Source organism: Sinohyriopsis cumingii, chromosome 14 (assembly GCF_028554795.1).
Source record: "Sinohyriopsis cumingii isolate HCF-2022 chromosome 14, ASM2855479v2, whole genome shotgun sequence".
Lineage (NCBI taxonomy): Eukaryota > Metazoa > Mollusca > Bivalvia > Unionida > Unionidae > Sinohyriopsis > Sinohyriopsis cumingii.
Window position 1 is genome coordinate 77,227,194 of NC_142974.1, and position 20,739 is coordinate 77,247,932.

Genomic DNA, 20,739 nt, shown 5'->3' on the forward strand with positions numbered 1-20,739 from the left:
CTCTTTTAGACCATCCAGAGAAAACTGTATCAATAATGTCCTTTGCATACAGTGCCATAGCTCTTACACTTTTGCTTTTTTATTGGCGGAATGTTTCTTTCTAAAGTGAGTGGCTTGCTTTCTACTCTCATGTACAAACAATAGTCTGTGTTCCGAATCATAGCCCTCCTTTATGTTTAGTTGCCTTTACCATTGGTACTGTAAGTGAGTCTTTATAAGTAAAGGGGCATAACTGCTATTGTTTGACAGTTTTTATGTTGATCAATTTCAGCACAAGATGCTTATAAAAGGAAATTGGTTAGATATTTTCTGTCAGATTATTCTGAATGAAATTTTAAATCATTTCTCCATTAAGAGATAAGAGACAGCATAATTAAAATTTAGATTATATGCTTCTGGTAATTGCAGGTGATCAGAATATCAATATTTCCCAAATATATTTTCATACCAATGATATTGTTTTATATACTGAATTATGCCTACCCTCATTACTACCAGTATTCACATTGCTTTTATTTTCAAGGCTTGTCTGACATTTCTGGCTTATATTGCTTAAGTGAAATGAAATTTGAGAAGTTTGTTTTATGTATTTTCTTATTTTGTAATTACTCTATAATATTTAAGTGTTGGTTATAATAAGCTACTTATAATAAGCTACATGTACTCTCCTCTAGTGAAAATTATTTGATTTTACATTTGAGATGAAAGCATCATTTAGTAAAACAAATATCGGTGTTGAACGTTTCTCTTCTTTCTTGACTTTTATTTTACAGTCTTCTTTCCACCACTCTCTTTTGGATGCTACAGCAAGATTTTAAGTACTTTAATAAATATAAGTATTGTTATAATAATGTAACATAACATAATATAATATGAGAAAATTATTACTGTCATGTACATAATGTTAATCTCTCTGTTCACATTATTATTGCAAGCCATCAGTATTCTGAATACTTTGATTTTTTTTCAGAGATACTAGGAGCCCTGATATCAATCTTGCTGTTGTGGGTATTAACAGGAGTGTTGGTATACATGGGTGTTGAAAGAGTGATAAATCCATCTTACGAGATTAATGCCATCATCATGCTCATCACAGCCAGTTGTGGAGTGGTATTCAATTTGATGTGAGTTTATGTAACATATATATAAATATCAGGTATCTCATTATACATATAAATATCATGTTGTATTGTATGTATAAATATCATCGTATTGTACGTATAAATATCATATATGTCATTATCCATATATCATGTCGTATTGTATGCATAAATATCATATCTCATTATAGATATAAATATCATATATCTCATTATACATATCATGTCGTATTATACATATAAATATCATATTTCATTATGCATATAAATAACATATATCTCATTATACATATAAATATAATAAATTTCATTATACATATAAATATCTTATATCTCATTATACATATAAATATCATGTCATATTGTGCATATAAATATCATATATCTCATTATACATATAAATATAATAAATTTCATTATACATATAAATATCTTATATCTCATTATACATATAAATATCATGTCGTATTGTGCATATAAATATCATATATCTCATTATACATATAAATATAATAATTTCATTATACATATAAATATCTTATATCTCATTATACATATAAATATCATGTCGTGTTGTGCGTATAAATATCATATATCTCATTATACATATAAATATCATATCACATGTATCATGTTGGACTGTGTGTATACATATCATGTCACACCCTACATACAAGTATCATATATCTAATTGTACATATAAATATCATATATGATATTCTACATATAAATATCATGTTGCACTGTACATAAAATATATATCTCATTGTGCATATAAATATCATATATCATGTATATATATCACGCTGCAGTGTATGTGTACATGTCATATCACACTGTACATTTAAATCATATATCTCATAGTACATATAAATATCATATATCAGTGTACATATAAATATTATGTCGTACTGTAAGCATGCTTAGCATGTCACACTGCACAAAAAATATCAGATATCACTTTGTACATCTAAATGTCATATATTACATTGTACATATAAATATTATGTTGCACTGTATGCATACATTTCATGTCACACTGCACAAAAAATATATCACTTTGTACATCTAAATGTCATATATCACATTGTACATACAAATATCATGTTGCACTGTACGCATACATAGCATGTCATACTGCACAAAAAATATCATATATCACTTTGTACATCTGAATGTCATATATCATGTTCATGTACAGATCATATGACACTCAGTGCTCATTAGTTTCCAGATGAGGAATTCTGGACTCTGTGTTCATAGAACTCTGGAGTCTCCAGCCTATTTCTGAGAGTCCCAGTCATAATACCTGAGAGACTTTCACTTTCAAATGAATAGAAAGAAGAATGAAAAAGTATATAAACATTAGGATAGTAGATCTCAGGATTAAATACTTAGCCGTTCATAATATCACACTTAAGAAGAAAATATTTTTCAGTAAACAGAATGTTAAGTTTAAACTTAATACAACCAAATTTATAATATTCAGCTGTATTACAACACTAAAAGCAAACTACAAAAAATTCACAGCAGTAAAATCAACAGTTGGTTTCAATCCCAAGAATAATCATTTAGAATTGGGTGTATTTTTCTGCAAATAAAAAAGCATCTCCATTCACACAAAGGAAACTTACATGAGTTACCTGGCATTACACTCTACCTTTATATATATATATATATATATATATATATATATATATATATATATATAGAGAGAGAGAGAGAGAGAGAGAGAGAGAGAGAGAGAGAGAGAGAGAGAGAAGATAGATATACCTAAATTACCATCATTAAATGAAACAAAGAAGGAATAAAAAATATACCAAGCAGCATATGTGGAAGAAACCAATTAAAAAAAAAATGTTCACTAGTCAACAGTGTTAATTACCCTCAAGAATTTTCCGTAAGGAATAATGGTGGGCTATATAGAAAAGACGAATTATATTAGTACAAGTGAAACTGTTGATGTAACCTGTTGTCAGGATGGATTTACATAAGCTCAGATGCTATCGTATTTGCCGATTGTTTGCATAAGTGTCATTTTTATCTCAAGTCTGTTTCCCAAAAAATGAAAATAGATCTTGTTGACTTGTTTTGACGAGTCTACATACTTTTCTGAACTATTTGAAAGAGTACTATAATAATACCTTCGTGCCCTATAGTCTACATTGCCCATAGTTAAATAGCAGTTATTGCTATTATGGCATATCAATTATTTGACTTGTCCAAATGATTTTATGAGAAAGCTTTGATTACTATCCTGGTATATATTCATGTTGTATCCAATATGATTTAAAGACCATTACAACAAAATAGGACATTGTTTATTTGCCAACAAAACTTGTAAATGCTTACTAACATGCTAAACAAAATATTCCACAGAGTTCGGTTTCTTTGAAGTCTGGTCAGAGTAGCCTTTAGAGGGTCAGTCCTTTTCAAAAAACAATTACAGTGATATGGGTTAACTGTTCATTATGCATAGTGGTTCCATGCCTGTTTATTTAAGTCCAGCCTTTAGTTATTCTAAGGCAAACCAATATATATAATGGGGAAGATTTTTAGGGAAAAGACAGGTGCATGACGGAGAAGCGTGACAAGGAGAAATGGTGCTTCAGTTGAAAATATCACGGAAGCTGGAGTCCCTGAGAGCCTTGACACTGTACAGTTAAATATCATACCTTGCACAAAATATTTAAATATTATATATCAAACTGTTGTATAAATATCATATTATACTACATTTAAATATTGTCATATTGTAATGTATAACACTTAAGAATGTCAAATGAGCCATTGAGATTTGCAAAAAGCTAACAGTTATGCATTCTTTGCACAAGTTGAACTATAAACTGTCAATTGCTGCCCCATATTTTACTATGAATTAAATTGGAACCTCCTATATTGATTACCTCCCTTAAGTCAAAACCCTCTTAAAACCAGCCAGGCCTGACGTTTCTCTTAATTTTTTAAAATTTTATTACAGTTTTAAATTTCTTTAAACAGCCACCTTACGTATCCATCCAAAATTTTACCATCTCGTTGGTAGCTGCTATGGAATGGTTTCACTGTAATGAACATTGTTGATATTGTTAATTTTGGCTTCGCAGAATATTACATATTCATCAGTATTTCAAACTGAGGGAGGTTGAGTCATGAAATTTTTAGAGGTCAGTCCTTTTTTTTACATTTTAAAATCCTGGTTCGAAGCAACAATATATCCAAACAAAATTGGTACCGATGTATAAATGTGATTATCATTATTAATTTTTGCACAAAAATATTTTGGTTCTTAAATATCGTTTCTAGGTTTCAATCATGTCATACATATAAATGCAATGTACCTTTCCTTCACAGAATGGGCTTTTCTCTACATCAGTACACCCACCATAATCATAGCCATGATGCCGAGAGTCCAGATCCCACAGAATCAGACCATTTTAACCCCTTCTCACCAACAGATAGTCTTGTCGAAAATGAAACTTCATATGGCACTGTACAGCTAGAAAATAATTCATCTGATCTATTAAAGAATTCTGATAGAAAAGCGCATAAGAAACGACATTTCAACCTCAATGTTAAGGCAGCCTTTATTCACGTGGTTGGAGACCTTATACAAAGTATTGGAGTTCTCGTGGCTGCAATTATTATATTCTTTAAGGTAAGGCAGTCAGAATCAGTTTTAATGAGCATACATTTTGCTTTTACAAATAACGAACATAAATGATTTTTTTAGCATTATTGTTACATTATATATATATACATACATACATACATACATACATACATACATACATACATACATACATACATACATATATATGACATTTAATGACATTAAAATACTGCACAAACTCACTTGCCTCATAAATCGGAGATCATCAACAACTGAGTTGAGGAATGCAGAGGGTTTATAATTTTGGCAGGTTGTATTTACTGATCTGTAAAATTGATTCATTTGTTCACTTATAAATTGGAACTACTGTTTGTAAAGTGCACTGTGTAATGAATTAAAAAACATTTTCTGTGTCAGCAGATAGAAGTACACCTTTTCTGGAAGCGATCGCATTGCTATAGTTATAGAAGTTAAACTATTGTGTTGAAATCGGTGTACACAACAAATTCATAGCATCTGCACATGTTTCATATTCTGATCTAAAAAAAAAAAGGAATGACAGAAAGGTTACAAACAGCCAACAGCCAACGATTCTTTTACATTCTTCAATCAAACAATTTGTATAATTATGAACTCAATATCTTGTTAGTTGTAATAAATGGCTTTAACAATTGCACAAGTGACAACAGTGGCAATTAATGATGACCAAGTGTATTATGTGTTTGATTTTTTGTAAATCCTGAAACTGAAATGAAAATGGACAGCAAAATGAATGCAAACAACATAATGAGCAAATGCAATTATTAATACATTTTAAAGAAAATGCAGACTGGAGATCCAAAATGATGAATGATACGTGAAAACAGAATTAATCTAGAATATATTTCATACTAATCAATGATGAGTCAGTATCAAATTCAATTATCTACAGACTACCACTAGAATTCCTTGGTCAAGAGTCCATCCACATGATAGTCTGGGATCAGAGACCATACACTGACCGAAACATTTTCACTTCTTACAAGCAGTGTGATTGTTCATGTCAATACAGACATAATGTCTACCATCATCACTTGTGGTTTTACTTGTTTTATTTAATTGAAACAAATAAGTACTAAACTTTGCTGATAAATACTCAATGACTATATTTATCTATCAAATAAGCTGTACTACCTCTTGAATCAAACACTCCCAGAAGGGGAAAACTTTGTCCTTCCCATATATTTACCATATAGACCACATATATAAAAAAACTCACCCATTACCTTCCCCTTGGGCATTTACCAATTTAATCTTTTGCTGTCTCAATCCAAGTCATTCCACATTGCCTCTCAATTTAACAGAATATCAGTTTGAAACCAAACTCATCCATGTAGAAATGTGATGCAACATTGACAGTTAATTTGTTCCATGCTCAGTGAGTATGACACTGACCTTGCAAAGATTTCTTCCAGCCAGTCCACCATTGCTGCATTCTGGCAACTCTACAATATATGCAGAGTTATATTGGGTTCTGTCTAATTGGGTCATCTGCTTGTACTTCATTTCTGTCCAGCTGGCCACCGAGCCAACTGTCCAGCCAGTAGCCACCCCAAAAGTTTGTTTGCTCTTCAGTCGTTATTATTGCCAAGACATAGGAATGATAGTACAGCCTTGTTCTTGCAGCCAAAAAAACAAGATTTTTGCAGACACGGAAGGTAAGCCCAATGAGAACTATCCACACAATGAGTACCAGAACAACCTTTTTCATTTGGCTGATTCAGACACAGCCATGGAGCGTATGTCATTCAGTTTCAAAGCATTTGTTGAAAATATTTATAGAAGTTTATCACCATCTCAGTGTCCACCACCACCTGTGAACCAGGCGTATAAGATTAAGGAATCAATTGCTCAAGAAGATGAGCACAAACAGACAATCTGCAGTTAGCGATGAAAAATCACCAAATATCTTTCACACATGATCCAGACCCCAGGGAATGTAAATTCTTTCTTTTCATTTTCAAGCCACCTCCAGATCAATGTAAAATATGGTTGTCACTATGTCTGGTTTTGACTTCAGGCACAATTTTTATTTTATCTGCAAAGTCGGGCATTGAGCTTATGTTGGTGTCCACAACCCACACTGCTAAGGTAAATAAAAGAGCCATACATGAATCCATGGCTAATATGCCCTGATAGCTTCATCCAATTTAAACTTAGGGAGTTGATACACATTATGTTCATCTTAACTGAAGCCATGCCATTCTTTGGCCATGAGCTAACTGTTCTCTGGTACACCAGTTCTGTTCGGTGACAGAATTAAAACTGTGTGGAAGCAGGCAGCATAAAAGATGTCTCTAGCTTTCCTTTCCACCTTCTTCATTGTTTAGGTCACATCATTCTCTCCAGGAAATGCATTTCCATTTTGCTCCAACTAAAGTGAACTTTTGAATCCACTGACCTGGCTGGCGGAATGCTGCTTCAGGGCTGTCAAGTGTTTTTCCTTTAAGGAAAAGGATGTTCTGTCAGAATGTTGTCAGCTTTGTTTATTGAAAGTTCATATATTGTAATGGAAGTTTATGATCAGGATCTTCCAGGCACTTAGCACTCACTCTTCTCTGCTAATAAATGCTTATTAGAGACAGGCATCAGTTTGTAATTACTTTAATAGCTGTTAATAAGTTTTGGAAAGCAGACTTTTATATGATAAAAAATAGTTCATTAAGGTCATCAACTATTGCATTTCTGTAAAATGTATAAAGCTTGCCTAAATGGGGAGAGGAATTTTAGAGACCTTTTAACAACTGTGTTTATGTTAGAATCATTCAACATGATAACTCTGTGCATCTCTTTCAGTACAGTAGAACCTGTCTTAAAAGACCACTCATTCTGCCAAAAAAGTATGGTCTCTCATGACAGGTGGTCTCACATAATAGTGGTTTTTCAAGACAGGTTTTACTGTACTACACCCTTGCAACCAAAGATTAATGTGACCTACATTTCTTCTTTACTAATATATGTTAAATATTTTTATTTAGTTCATGACACGTTTTCTATGTTTAATCTGACCACTTCAGCTGAAGTAGGAATCAGTAAGTTTATTCAGTAATAAAACGTTTTCCAATTAATGACTGAACATTTGCATATTGTGACATTTTACCATAAACAGGCTAACTTTGTATCGAATCTGTGGATGATTACATAAAAAAATGAGTGCACTGTATGCATTTAATATGAGGCCTTATCTGAAGTGTTTAATAACGGTATTTACTGAAGTGTTTAATAACGGTATTTACTGAAGTGTTTAATAACGGTATTTACTGATGCGTGAACTATTCTTCAAATAGCAGTCATACCGAGTCTCACTCCAAGGTTACTCAAGGCCAGAGACTTTCATCCGTACAATCTGGATTCTAGGTGTGGACACTGTTAACAGAGTCAGAAGCGAATTCTAAAAAATATGATTAAAATAATTGTATCTAGTTTTTATTAACATGGTACCTCTGCTTTGATACCAATTAGTGTTTTATGGCTTTTATTCAATTGTCACAATGGACAATCGGTTTAGTCTGCATTTTGTTTTATGTGTGATAATTAATACTTGATAAGTAATATTTAATAATTAATAATTAAGTGTATGCTAAACTAAGAGTTGCTCAGAGGTGAGCTATGTAATTGTTGATTACATTCCAGTTGTTCACTGGTAGTTCAAATAGGTTACCTGAATAAATAGCATTGGGATTACAACCCACTATCTTGAATATCCATTCCTCCAAGCTTGTTTATAGCAACAAAAATTCTACAAGTCGTCTGTTCACCTAGGTAGATGTCAGATAAGAGTGATATCCCCTTTGATGGAGAAATATGTATATAATGCTGTCCATAGTTCATTTACTAATCCATTCATGCTAGGAAGCAAGTTCTGTTTTTGGACCTCTCCAAATGGATATCTACTTCTATCCACTTTTCAATTGAACATATGGAAGTATATTCAATTATATTTATGTCTGTTTTTCACTCTGTCTTTATCATTGACAAAATATTTTGTGCTTCATTTTTCTTACTTCATGAGGACAGCTCTGCTGGCCTACATGGTTGGAGCATCTGGCTTGATGCGGCAGGTCACAGGTTCAAATCCAAGCTGAGTCATACCAAAAATGGTATTTGTGGCTGCCTCACTTGGCACTTGATATTAAGAGGTTGGTGTTAAGACTTGTCAGCCAGTTGTCAGGATAATGTGACTGGATGTGATGTGATTCTATATGTCTGCATCATGATGCCTGAGTGCTAGACATTACTAGCAACTGCCACCCTGAGACATCATAGCGATATGACTAAGATTGTTTAAGTTACGTTAAAAATACTCAACAGACACTTACATCAAACAATATGCATGTCAGCACCATTTCAGTGGTTTTCCATATGGTCAATAATACTTCACTCAGTGCAGTGAAGCAATCAACCTTCTCTATGGCTGAGTGGTTAGTATACTGAACTCACGACTGAAAGGGAGAAGGTTTGAATCCTACCATTAAGCAAGCCTGGATCAGCTTCCGCCATGTGTTCTTGTACAACATCCTTTTATTCAAATTGCCTCGGCACTAAGTAAGCTACTTGTGTTGATGTGCCATAAAGTACCAAACCAGAATTTGATCCAATAATTGCTTGTTATTACATGCATGTAATTTCCATGGGATTTGTTTCCTCATTACTATGATGTCCTCTTCACACTATTTTTTACACAACGCTCGATTGTTTTCACATGTACATGCCACTGTTCTATATTTACACATGTCAATTCATTCAGCTGGTGTATGTGCGTGGAGTGTGAATGTCTCTAGGTAGAACTGATGTCACTGACCTTATCTGTATTTCTGTGGTATGGAATGCAATTTTGAGTTGTACGTAGCATATGTGCTGAGACTGTCCATTAAAGAAAGTATGGGCTACCATCATAAGAAATGAAAAGACAAGGGTGCCAACTAAACCCTTACGTAGAGATCCCTGTTGGCATTCATGCTTGGGAGCCAATATCTTGCATGACTTAAGAGAAAACAGTACAGCTAAACATTTACTTGTCCAATATCATTGTTGCACCTGCCCCCACAAAAAAAAAAAATTATTGCAAATTTTTAGACAGAATTTACACCTGGGAATTTCTTGATAATCTCACATGAGAAGCAAGTTGGCAAGTTAATTAGCAGACCATAAGGTAGGTGTGGGACAACTTTTTGTAAAATTACAAACTTGGATTAAGATGCAATATACTTCTCTAGTAAACATTTCTATCTTTTAAATAATGTATCCATCTGGATGATTCTAAAAGATAAATATTACATGGTCATGGGTGAGTCTTAATGTTGACGGTGAGAAATCACATGTACATGTGCATTTAGAAGAGATATAGTTGATATATTTGTCTATTTTATGAATATTACTTAGTTCCCAGTTTAAATGACGATCGTTCATTCCTTATACAAATTGGATTTTGGACCAAAAACAACACAGGATCCAATAAATACAGAAATGACATTGTTGCACAGAAACGTATATATATATATCCAGACAATCTAGGGCAACTTCTCCAACCACCCTGGGTAGAGATCTTAAGATACATTGAGGCGAGTTCACCGTGGGGCAATTTCTCCCAAGGTTAGGTCTCCATGGGTCATGATGTGATGCTTACATTAGACCGTCCTTCCAGAAATTAGCAGGGTCTGGCTGACAACAGAGCACTAATTATTTATGCATCACCAGGAGATGTTGTCTAGAAATGGCATGCTCATTACATCCAGAATATTTGTGTTGCTTAAATTAGGAGGCAAATGGGAAAAATTCCCCAGATTGCTGCCTCTGGTTTGGGGATTTTCTAAGGTGGTGATATTGCTGACAATCCACCTCCAAGTCTACCACATTTCAGGCTGAATATCGTAGCACATATCCTCCAAGTGTGTGTGTGTGTGTGTGTGTGTGTGTGTGTGTGTGTATCTGTGTGTGATATGGGGTTTTAACATAGCTTTCAAAAACTTTCAGTCATATTGCTATGTCTTCAGTCAGGCAGTTTTTAGTGATGTCTAGCACTGGTGCATCATGAAATAGATATGTTGTACAATGTACCACCCAGTCACATTATCCTGGCACCAGTCCTAACAATAACCTCTTAATGCTGCACACACCCTCCAAGCCTCTTTGCAGTTAAATTAGAATTCATATCTCGTCCAGTAGTAACTGATTTATTGATGGGATTTTGTACCAATTCCTCTATATATGGCACGATTGCTCTTGTCTGACTTCCACCTAGATGGGCAGACAACTTTCATCACTTTGTTGCTAAAAATGAGTTTGGGTGGTGATGGCTGGATTTGTGATTTAGTAGTTGTACTCCTAATGAATTATGATTGGGTATGTTCTATCAGATAAACATATTTTACTCCAAAATTTGATTTCTAGTTATGTTATGGTAACGTAACCAAACAAACATTTTCTCATTACAGCCAGAGTACAAGCTTGCTGATCCAATATGCACCTTTATATTTTCCGTACTGGTACTGTTCACTACCGTAACAATTATCAGGGATATACTGGTTGTTCTTATGGAAGGTAAGAAGATAAAAGCATTCCGTACGGCATAGTTGCCATGGGATTATGACATATAAGTGTATCAGGGATCTTGTCGGAAAAGATTATTTCCTATAGAAAATACTCATATCTTGATGCCATAATTACCAAGTCTAGCATGGAATTAATTGAGTTAAAACTTTGATTCCATGTTTCTTGTACCACTGTGTCTACTCAGTCTTATTTGATTCAATCAATATCATATAAACAATAAATACATTACCATTTTGTGGTGTCCTTTAAATTGTCAATGAGGGAGGGAGTGGGTGGGACTTAGAAAGACATATTACGGTGTATGCTGGATGAAATCAATATTATAAGCATAAGCAATATGTGTAAAGAATAATAAGGCTATACCAAGTTCATATACTCATAACAGTCATCAAATTAAATAATCTATTATACCAAGTTCATATGCTCATAACAGTCATCGAATTAAATAATCTATTATACCAAGTTCATATGCTCATAACAGTCATCAAATTAAATAATCTATTATACCAAGTTCATATGCTCATAACAGTCATCAAATTAAATAATCTATTATACCAAGTTCATATGCTCATAACAGTCATCAAATTAAATAATCTATTATACCAAGTTCATATGCTCATAACAGTCATCAAATTAAATAATCTATTATACCAAGTTCATATACTCATAACAGTCATCGAATTAAATAATCTATTATACCAAGTTCATATGCTCATAACAGTCATCAAATTAAATAATCTATTATACCAAGTTCATATGCTCATAACAGTCATCAAATTAAATAATCTATTATACCAAGTTCATATACTCATAACAGTCATCAAATTAAATAATCTATTATACCAAGTTCACATACTCATAACAGTCATCAAATTAAATAATCTATTATACCAAGTTCATATGCTCATAACAGTCATCAAATTAAATAATCTATTTCAAAGACAGAGACAGGTAAGGGAGCAGATTATGGCATGCTGAAGAAACTAAAATCGTGTAGGTCGATGGTACATGAGACTGTTTCCATTAAATTTTCACTCACTGTAACTTTAACTAATTTGATCTGCCAGCAAGCAATGTGGTCTCCTATAACAAACTGTTAGCTGAAAAAGAATGACATCTTTCTCTCCTGTAACTTAATTTGATTAATACATAATTGGAAATTGAATATTATATAAAAGAATTTAATGGCTTTTATGTCCGATGTATATTTTATAAAATTATTTCTCAAAATGAATCTGGGAAAATCTTGGGGATACAGTTCAACAAAAATGCATCTAGCGGGCTGCAAGGATTCTCTACGCTATCAATGTCAAAGGTCCAAAAGGACAAAAACAGTCAATCGACTATAAAATGAATCAGATAGTGTTATTTGATTGGTCGAATGCCAGTGATGACAGTGATGACGTCAGTGTGAAACTGTTAATATATAAACAGGAAAAACTTTCAAGAGCTTCTTAATCATGTCCATAGAAACTGCTGAGCATAATTTGACAGAAAACTTCCCAACATCAAGGTATTTTAAATTTGTAAAACAAAATGATGTGAATCAACAATGAATTATCATTGGTATTACTAGAAACATTTCAGCAAGAACTTCTCAAAAGAATATGACCCAGTCTGACAGAAAACACTCTGACATAGGTAACTTTCAGTTTTGTACAAATAATGCCAATCTGACAAAAAACACTCTAACATAGGTAATTTTCAAGTTTGTACAAATAATTGCAGTTTGACAGAAAACAATCTGACATAGGTAACTTTCAGTTTTGTACAAATAATGCCAGTCTGACAGAAAACACTCTGACATAGGTAACTTTCAAGTTTGTACAAATAATACCAGTCTGACAGAAAACACTCTGACATAGGTAATTTTCAAGTTTGTACAAATAATGCCAGTTTGACAGAAAACACTCTAACATAGGTAATTTTCAAGTTTGTACAAATAATGCCAGTTTGACAGAAAACAATCTGACATAGGTAACTTTCAGTTTTGTACAAACAATGCCAGTCTGACAGAAAACACTCTAACATAGGTAATTTTCAAGTTTGTACAAATAATGCCAGTTTGACAGAAAACACTGACATAGGTAACTTTCAAGTTTGTACAAATAAGGTCAGTCTTACAGAGAACACTCTGACATAGGTAACTTTCAGTTTTGTACAAATAATGCCAATCTGACAAAAAACACTCTAACATAGGTAATTTTCAAGTTTGTACAAATAATTGCAGTTTGACAGAAAACAATCTGACATAGGTAACTTTCAGTTTTGTACAAACAATGCCAGTCTGACAGAAAACACTCTAACATAGGTAATTTTCAAGTTTGTACAAATAATGGCAGTCTGACAGAAAACACTCTAACATAGGTAATTTTCAAGTTTGTACAAATAATGGCAGTTTGACAGAAAACACTCTAACATAGGTAATTTTCAAGTTCGTACAAATAATGGCAGTCTGACAGAAAACACTCTGACATAGGTAACTTTCAAGTTTGTACAAATAATACCAGTCTGACAGAAAACACTCTGACATAGGTAATTTTCAAGTTTGTACAAATAATGCCAGTTTGACAGAAAACACTCTAACATAGGTAATTTTCAAGTTTGTACAAATAATGCCAGTTTGACAGAAAACAATCTGACATAGGTAACTTTCAGTTTTGTACAAACAATGCCAGTCTGACAGAAAACACTCTAACATAGGTAATTTTCAAGTTTGTACAAATAATGCCAGTTTGACAGAAAACACTGACATAGGTAACTTTCAAGTTTGTACAAAAAAGGTCAGTCTTACAGAGAACACTCTGACATAGGTAACTTTCAGTTTTGTCCAAATAATGCCAGTCTGACAGAAAACACTCTGACATAGGTAACTTTCAAGTTTGTACAAATAATGCCAGTCTGACATCAACTATGACTTCCATTACTGATAACAAAAAAACAACTTTTAAATGATTTCTCAAAGCTGTCAAATAAATTTCAAAGAAGGTATCCTGGCATGGATGGCAATCAGTTTTGTACAAATGATTCTAAACTGCCATCAAAACTGGCTTCTGTTGCTTATAATAGAAAATCCTTTAAGTAACTTTTGTCAGAGACACTCAATAGAATTTGACCATGTTTGACAGCATCTGGGAATAAAAGGCTTTTAGAGTTGTGCATATGATGCCATCCAATAAAACTGCTGCTGCTAAAATTGGAAGAAAATTATAACTCCTTCTAAAAAGAATTTGGCTGAGTTTGAAAAAACACAAGTCTGAGCTTGAAAGCCTTTCACAAGTTTGACAGAAAATGTCTTGCCATATAGGGCTTTCAGTATTGGACAAAAGATATTGATGTGCTATCAAATATGAATGAACATATAAAACTGGATAAACCATAAAACAAATATTTTTATTACTGCATATGCAGACAAAAGCATTGAAATTTTTTCATTTTGTATAAAGCATCATACTGACCCAGATTCAGTAGCCAACAGCTCTTGCATGTGACATTTATGTAGATGCCAACTTGGTGATCAAGCTCAGGCCCACTTCGGCCTCTTTTTATTTGAAGCAGCATGTTAAAATTATGCTCTTCCATGAATAATAGAAATCAATGGCATTGGAGATAATAAATGTTGTAAGCAAAATGGCAGACAACCCACAGCTCTGCCCCCAGGGATGAATAGAAATTCTACAAACCATTGGACACATCTGATAATCTGAGGTTTATATTTTGAACAGAGAATGAAGACTTGACATTGCAATAGGTGTATTACAATCCCTTATATTATCATATTATAATAATTCTTCAAAATACTCTGGGAGATAATAATAATAATATTCATAATTGTAATAATAATAATAATAACAATACCAATTTCCCAGTTTGGCATTAATCAAAGGGTTATATATGAAAACCATTTACATCCATAATGTGTTTACTTACCCTGACTGAATATTGATCTTTGACATATATATATATATATATATATATAAAAGTGCTAATGTTATTGTAATTAAATTTTTTAAAAATTGGACCTCTGATGCCTTCCTAGGGATCCCATTGTTGGCAGTTTAATATTTGTTATACACACTTAAATGTAGTTTATGTCAGAGTAGCTTGTATGATACATCTTCATTTGCATACTAGGGACTCCAAGAGGAATGAATATGGACTTAAGAAGTGTAGCTTGACTAATAAGTCTTCATTTATTTACTAGGGACTCCAAGAGGAATGAGTATAGACCTTATAAAGTGTAGCTTGTCTAATAAGTCTTCATTTACTTACTAGGGACTCCAAGAGGAATGAGTATAGACCTTATAAAGTGTAGCTGTCTAATAAATGTTCATTTATTTACTAGGGACTCCAAGAGGAATCAGTATAGACCTTATAAAGTGTAGCTTGTCTAATAAGTCTTCATTTACTTACTAGGGACTCCAAGAGGAATGAGTATAGACCTTATAAAGTGTAGCTTGTCTAATAAGTCTTCATTTACTTACTAGGGACTCCAAGAGGAATGAGTATAGACCTTATAAAGTGTAGCTGTCTAATAAGTGTTCATTTATTTACTAGGGACTCCAAGAGGAATCAGTATAGACCTTATAAAGTGTAGCTTGTCTAATAAGTCTTCATTTACTTACTAGGGACTCCAAGAGGAATGAGTATAGACCTTATAAAGTGTAGCTGTCTAATAAGTGTTCATTTATTTACTAGGGACTCCAAGAGGAATGAGTATAGACCTTATAAAGTGTAGCTGTCTAATAAGTCTTCATTTACTTACTAGGGACTCCAAGAGGAATGAGTATAGACCTTATAAAGTGTAGCTGTCTAATAAGTCTTCATTTATTTACTAGGGACTCCAAGAGGAATGAGTATAGACCTTATAAAGTGTAGCTGTCTAATAAGTCTTCATTTACTTACTAGGGACTCCAAGAGGAATGAGTATAGACCTTATAAAGTGTAGCTGTCTAATAAGTGTTCATTTATTTACTAGGGACTCCAAGAGGAATGAGTATAGACCTTATAAAGTGTAGCTGTCTAATAAGTCTTCATTTACTTACTAGGGACTCCAAGAGGAATCAGTATAGACCTTATAAAGTGTAGCTTTTCTAATAAGTCTTCATTTACTTACTAGGGACTCCAAGGGGAATGAGTATGGACCTTATAAAGAGTAGCTTCCTGGAAATAGATGGTGTATGCTATATACATGACCTCAGGGTGTGGTCACTTTCCCTCAGCAAAGTTGCCCTCTCGGTTCATTTAGCTGTCAGTAAGTATCAAGTGATAGTTTGATTATTTGTTATTATAAATAGTAGATGTAAATTACAGATCTTCATGAATAATGCTATAAATAGATATTTAAAAACCCCAATATCTATTTATAAAATCTTGATGGAGTGCAGATAAGTTTATAATTTTTTTATAATGTTCTTAATTGTTAAGTTGTATAACATGTTTTCTTTGAGCTAGAAATAAAACAATGATGTATATTGTGTCCATACTCCATGTAACAGAGCAGTGGTTTAAGAGAAAGGCAGTAGCAAGAAAGACTAACAATATAGCAAGGTACTGATTGACATTTAATCATGGAGTATCAATTATTCTGACTTCTTTGGTCAAAACAAATCATAAATTCAATTGATACATTGTAAAACAAAAGACTTGTTTATGTAGAAAATATGAGGACACCTTTTTCAGAGACCTATTCATATATTTGATTATTGAATGAAAATGTCATTAGGCCCTGGCTTGAAAAAGTAGGCAAAGCCCTGTCGTTATCCACATGTACATCCAACTGCCTGATCATTTGTCACTTTGTCAATCAGTCAGCTATTTTACAATTTTTGTCAAATTCGGAATGCACCTGCATATTAATAAGCTCTCAAATGAGTTTGTTTTCCAACCTTCTGTTCCCTTTAGAAAGAGGAGTTATGGCCCCTGATAGTGTATCCTCCAGTCCTTTCATTTGCAGATATTAACATGACCAGAAATTGAAAGATTTTCAAAGATTTTAGTTGAATTGGTATGCAGTTTTATATTGACACAACCGTGAACGATTTTAATTTCTAGCGTTCCATGCCATCTTTCACAGGAGTTATGCTCCCTGGTTAGCCATCCTCCTGACTTTGGTTTCTGTAGCGTAACTTTAACAGGGTATGTTGGATTTCAAATAAATTTGGTTGATGGATTTAGAGACCAACGAATAAGTTCAATTTCCATAATTTCATGATGTCATTCATCGTTGTTGTTTCCATAATTGTTTCACGCAATGTAACTTTGTTTTGATCAAATTTAGCAAGCCGCTTTATATTGATAACTCTTTGAAAGAGTTTGGTTTCTAGCATTCCATGACCTCATTTCCAGAACTTATGCCCCTTTGTAACTTGTCCTTATCATGTTGTTTTCTGTACCTTAGCTTTACAAAGATATGATGGTTTCAACCAAATTTCACTTGTTATTTTGTTTTCATGAGAACTGGTATTTCCATATTCCTACAACATTATTTGCTTCAGTTATTCTCTCTAATTGCCCATCCTACTGTCTTTGGTTTTTGCATTATAACTTCACCAAGATTTGTTGAGCTGCAGCTAAATTTGATTTATGACTTTTTAATGATTCTGTTTTCAGTATTGGACAACAAATTTATTGGAGTTGTTCCCCCCGACAGTTCCCATCACTAATAGCTAATATTTAACTTACCAGTTATACTGGCCACCATGTATATCCTATCTTGTGCTGAAAAAAGGTGTTAAACCCTACAACAGCAACTACAGTAACAATATACCCTGTTTTCTAATTGTGAAATTGTAAAAATTGCTTCACCCACAATTATAAACAATTCAACCATTCTTTGAAAAGACAAATTCAATCTTTTAATTAGTTTTTAATTAATTAATTAATTAATTACTTTTACAAATAAATTGTTCATAAATACTAAGTATAAAGTGAATTTTTAGATAATGTTGCTTTATATATGGTTGACCACTCTGGTGGTCAAGTGGTTAGAGTGTCCACCTTGGATGCAGGAGGTTGCAGGTTCAAACCCCATCAGAGTCATACCAAAGACTTATGAAAATGGTACTAGCAGCTATCTCTCTTGGTGCTCAGCAATAAGCCCTTCAAGTCTCTGTATGACTTGGAGGGTCCAAGGCTAAAGTCCCTATGTGACTTGATGGGCCATCCCATCAAGACCAAACTGATGGAGCCCAAGAGCAGGGATCTTGGATATTTCTGATGCTATATTCATGGTTGAATCGTCAACCTAGATGACTGTAAGCATTTCAGTTAGTACCACACTCTCATACAAAATTAGGTCATGATAATCAATATTATTGATCATAACTGGCTTAGCTTTACTGAGTAGCCACCAACTCCCAGCTCTGCTCCAAGGATGATTAGAAAATCTACAAACCTTGTGGCACAAATGATTATTTCGGTTTTTAGTATCCTGTATACATACTTTTATAACAAAATTCATGAAACTTGGGAAAGGCACAAGTCTCTGGTAGTTACTAAATTGGTATAAAGAAACATTTAGCTTATTGTATTGAACAAAATACTAAACTATCTATCTTCAATCACTGAAGCCTAACATGAAATAGAAGTAAATTTTACTCTTTCTCTTTCTCTCGTATTAGTTTCTTGCTTTCGTTAAAACTAAAAAATCAAATGCACATTCCAGTGGCTCCATTGACAATACTGTTCCCTGTATTTAAGATTGAGTTCTTTAAAAAATATCATCACTTTCTCCGTAAAATGTAGACTTCGTTGTTGAGGACTGTGAATCAAACACACACACTTGCACTCAGTCTCTCTCTCTCTCTCTCTCTCTCTCTCTCTCTCTCTCCAATAATTCATGTAAATTTACATCAGAAACATTTTAATTTAGTAGATAACACTTGTTTTAAACCATCACTGTTAATGATAACATTGAAACTTGACATTAAAAGTGCCACCCAGTTGCAAACTGTCTACATGTTTTTCCTGGCTAACTGGAATTGAATGATGGCAGGAAACTATCATGCATAGCAAAAACTTTTGGTAAAAGACTAGCACACTTTTACTCATACCGGTGATATACTCTTCAAGGCAGTGCAGTTTGCCTTTGTAGGGCTATACCATCCCTGACATGGCCATAAAATTGACAATGGTTGCTGTTACATGTCATGGGCACCCACTTGCAAATCCTTTCCCCTTTGACATGACAACCATGATACAGCAGGGCCAGTCTGAAAATGACAACCATGATACAGCAGGGCCAATCTGAAAATGACAACCATGATACAGCAGGGCCAGTCTAAAAATGACAACCATGATACAGCAGGGCCAGTCTGAAAATGACAACCATGATACAGCAGGGCCAGTCTGAAAATGACAACCATGATATAGCAGGGCCAGTTTGAAAACCATAATGTCTGCACACTAGTGATCATGTCAACAGATAGGCCCTGGATTCCAGCAGACATTGCTATGTGAGAATATTTCGCAGCATAGCATCCTATGACAAGATAATAGGAGGCATAGAGAGAACAGCGGGAAAGCAGTCATGGATATGCCTCTGAAACCTTCACTTATGGGAATTACAATATCAATCTGAGTCTTGAATTCTGGCAAATCTACCCAATCCCCAAAATAAGTAACTCAACAAAATTCCACAGTAAAAAATGTTTTTAGTATTGACTTGAACAAATAAAAGAATGTTTTATACCTCGTTTCAGGAGCAGGCACAGATCCGATGCTTGTATTACGTGAAGCCACTGCCAAAGTCCAGAAGGAATTCAATATCACAGAGACAACGATACAAGTGGAAGAGTTTGTTGATGACATGGTCAACTGCAAAATGTGTGAAGACTTGATTGATTAGTTCTTGCAAATTGTTTGTAAAACTGATATGTCCTTGACTTGCTTTAAATATGAGATTTTATTTTTACTGCAGATAGTATGTCACTGGCATGACTAAATATGAAATATACTGTTTATCTACAGTCCATTGGTCTTGAGTTTTATATGCTTATCATCGGATGGTTATGATATCTGCCCACCTGTTCCCTTTTTTGTTTCACACATTCACACCATCTGTAGTTACCAAACTTTGTGGATCACTTGTGCTTGCAATAAGAAGGAAGTCTATTCCTTTTGTAATAGAATGTCAAAGTGACCATGATTAAAATGAAACAAAAAATGGCTTCCACATAATAACATCAATTTTACATCACAGACCAGGACCAAGCTTTGTGGACACGGTGGATGGCTTGTACTTGGGGTAAGAAAGAATCATGTCAGTTTTTGGGACAGAAGATGAAAGGACAATAAATTCAGTGACTGAAAGAAGAAACATGGTGTCATCTGAAAATTTAAGTTAACACCTGGCACCACGACAGGGATGTAATGATCAACAAAGTGTTTGGATGATCTACCTGTTGGGTAAGAAGATGCCGGTCAGTTTTGGAGTCA

At 33.7% G+C, this 20,739-nt stretch overlaps 1 protein-coding gene across 1 annotated transcript in view; it reads left to right on the forward strand.

Moving 5' to 3' along the window:
• The window catches only part of LOC149784193 (proton-coupled zinc antiporter SLC30A2-like), a 76,642-nt gene extending 56,369 nt beyond the window's left edge, over positions 1-20,273 (forward strand). The window contains exons 5-9 of the mRNA XM_089932265.1: positions 971-1,124; positions 4,452-4,755; positions 11,184-11,289; positions 16,421-16,555; positions 20,004-20,273. Coding sequence (XP_089788391.1) covers positions 971-1,124; positions 4,452-4,755; positions 11,184-11,289; positions 16,421-16,555; positions 20,004-20,149 — 845 coding nt within the window. The 3' untranslated portion in view covers positions 20,150-20,273. The remainder of the gene's footprint in view (positions 1-970; positions 1,125-4,451; positions 4,756-11,183; positions 11,290-16,420; positions 16,556-20,003) is intronic.
• The last annotated feature ends 466 nt before the right edge of the window (positions 20,274-20,739 follow it).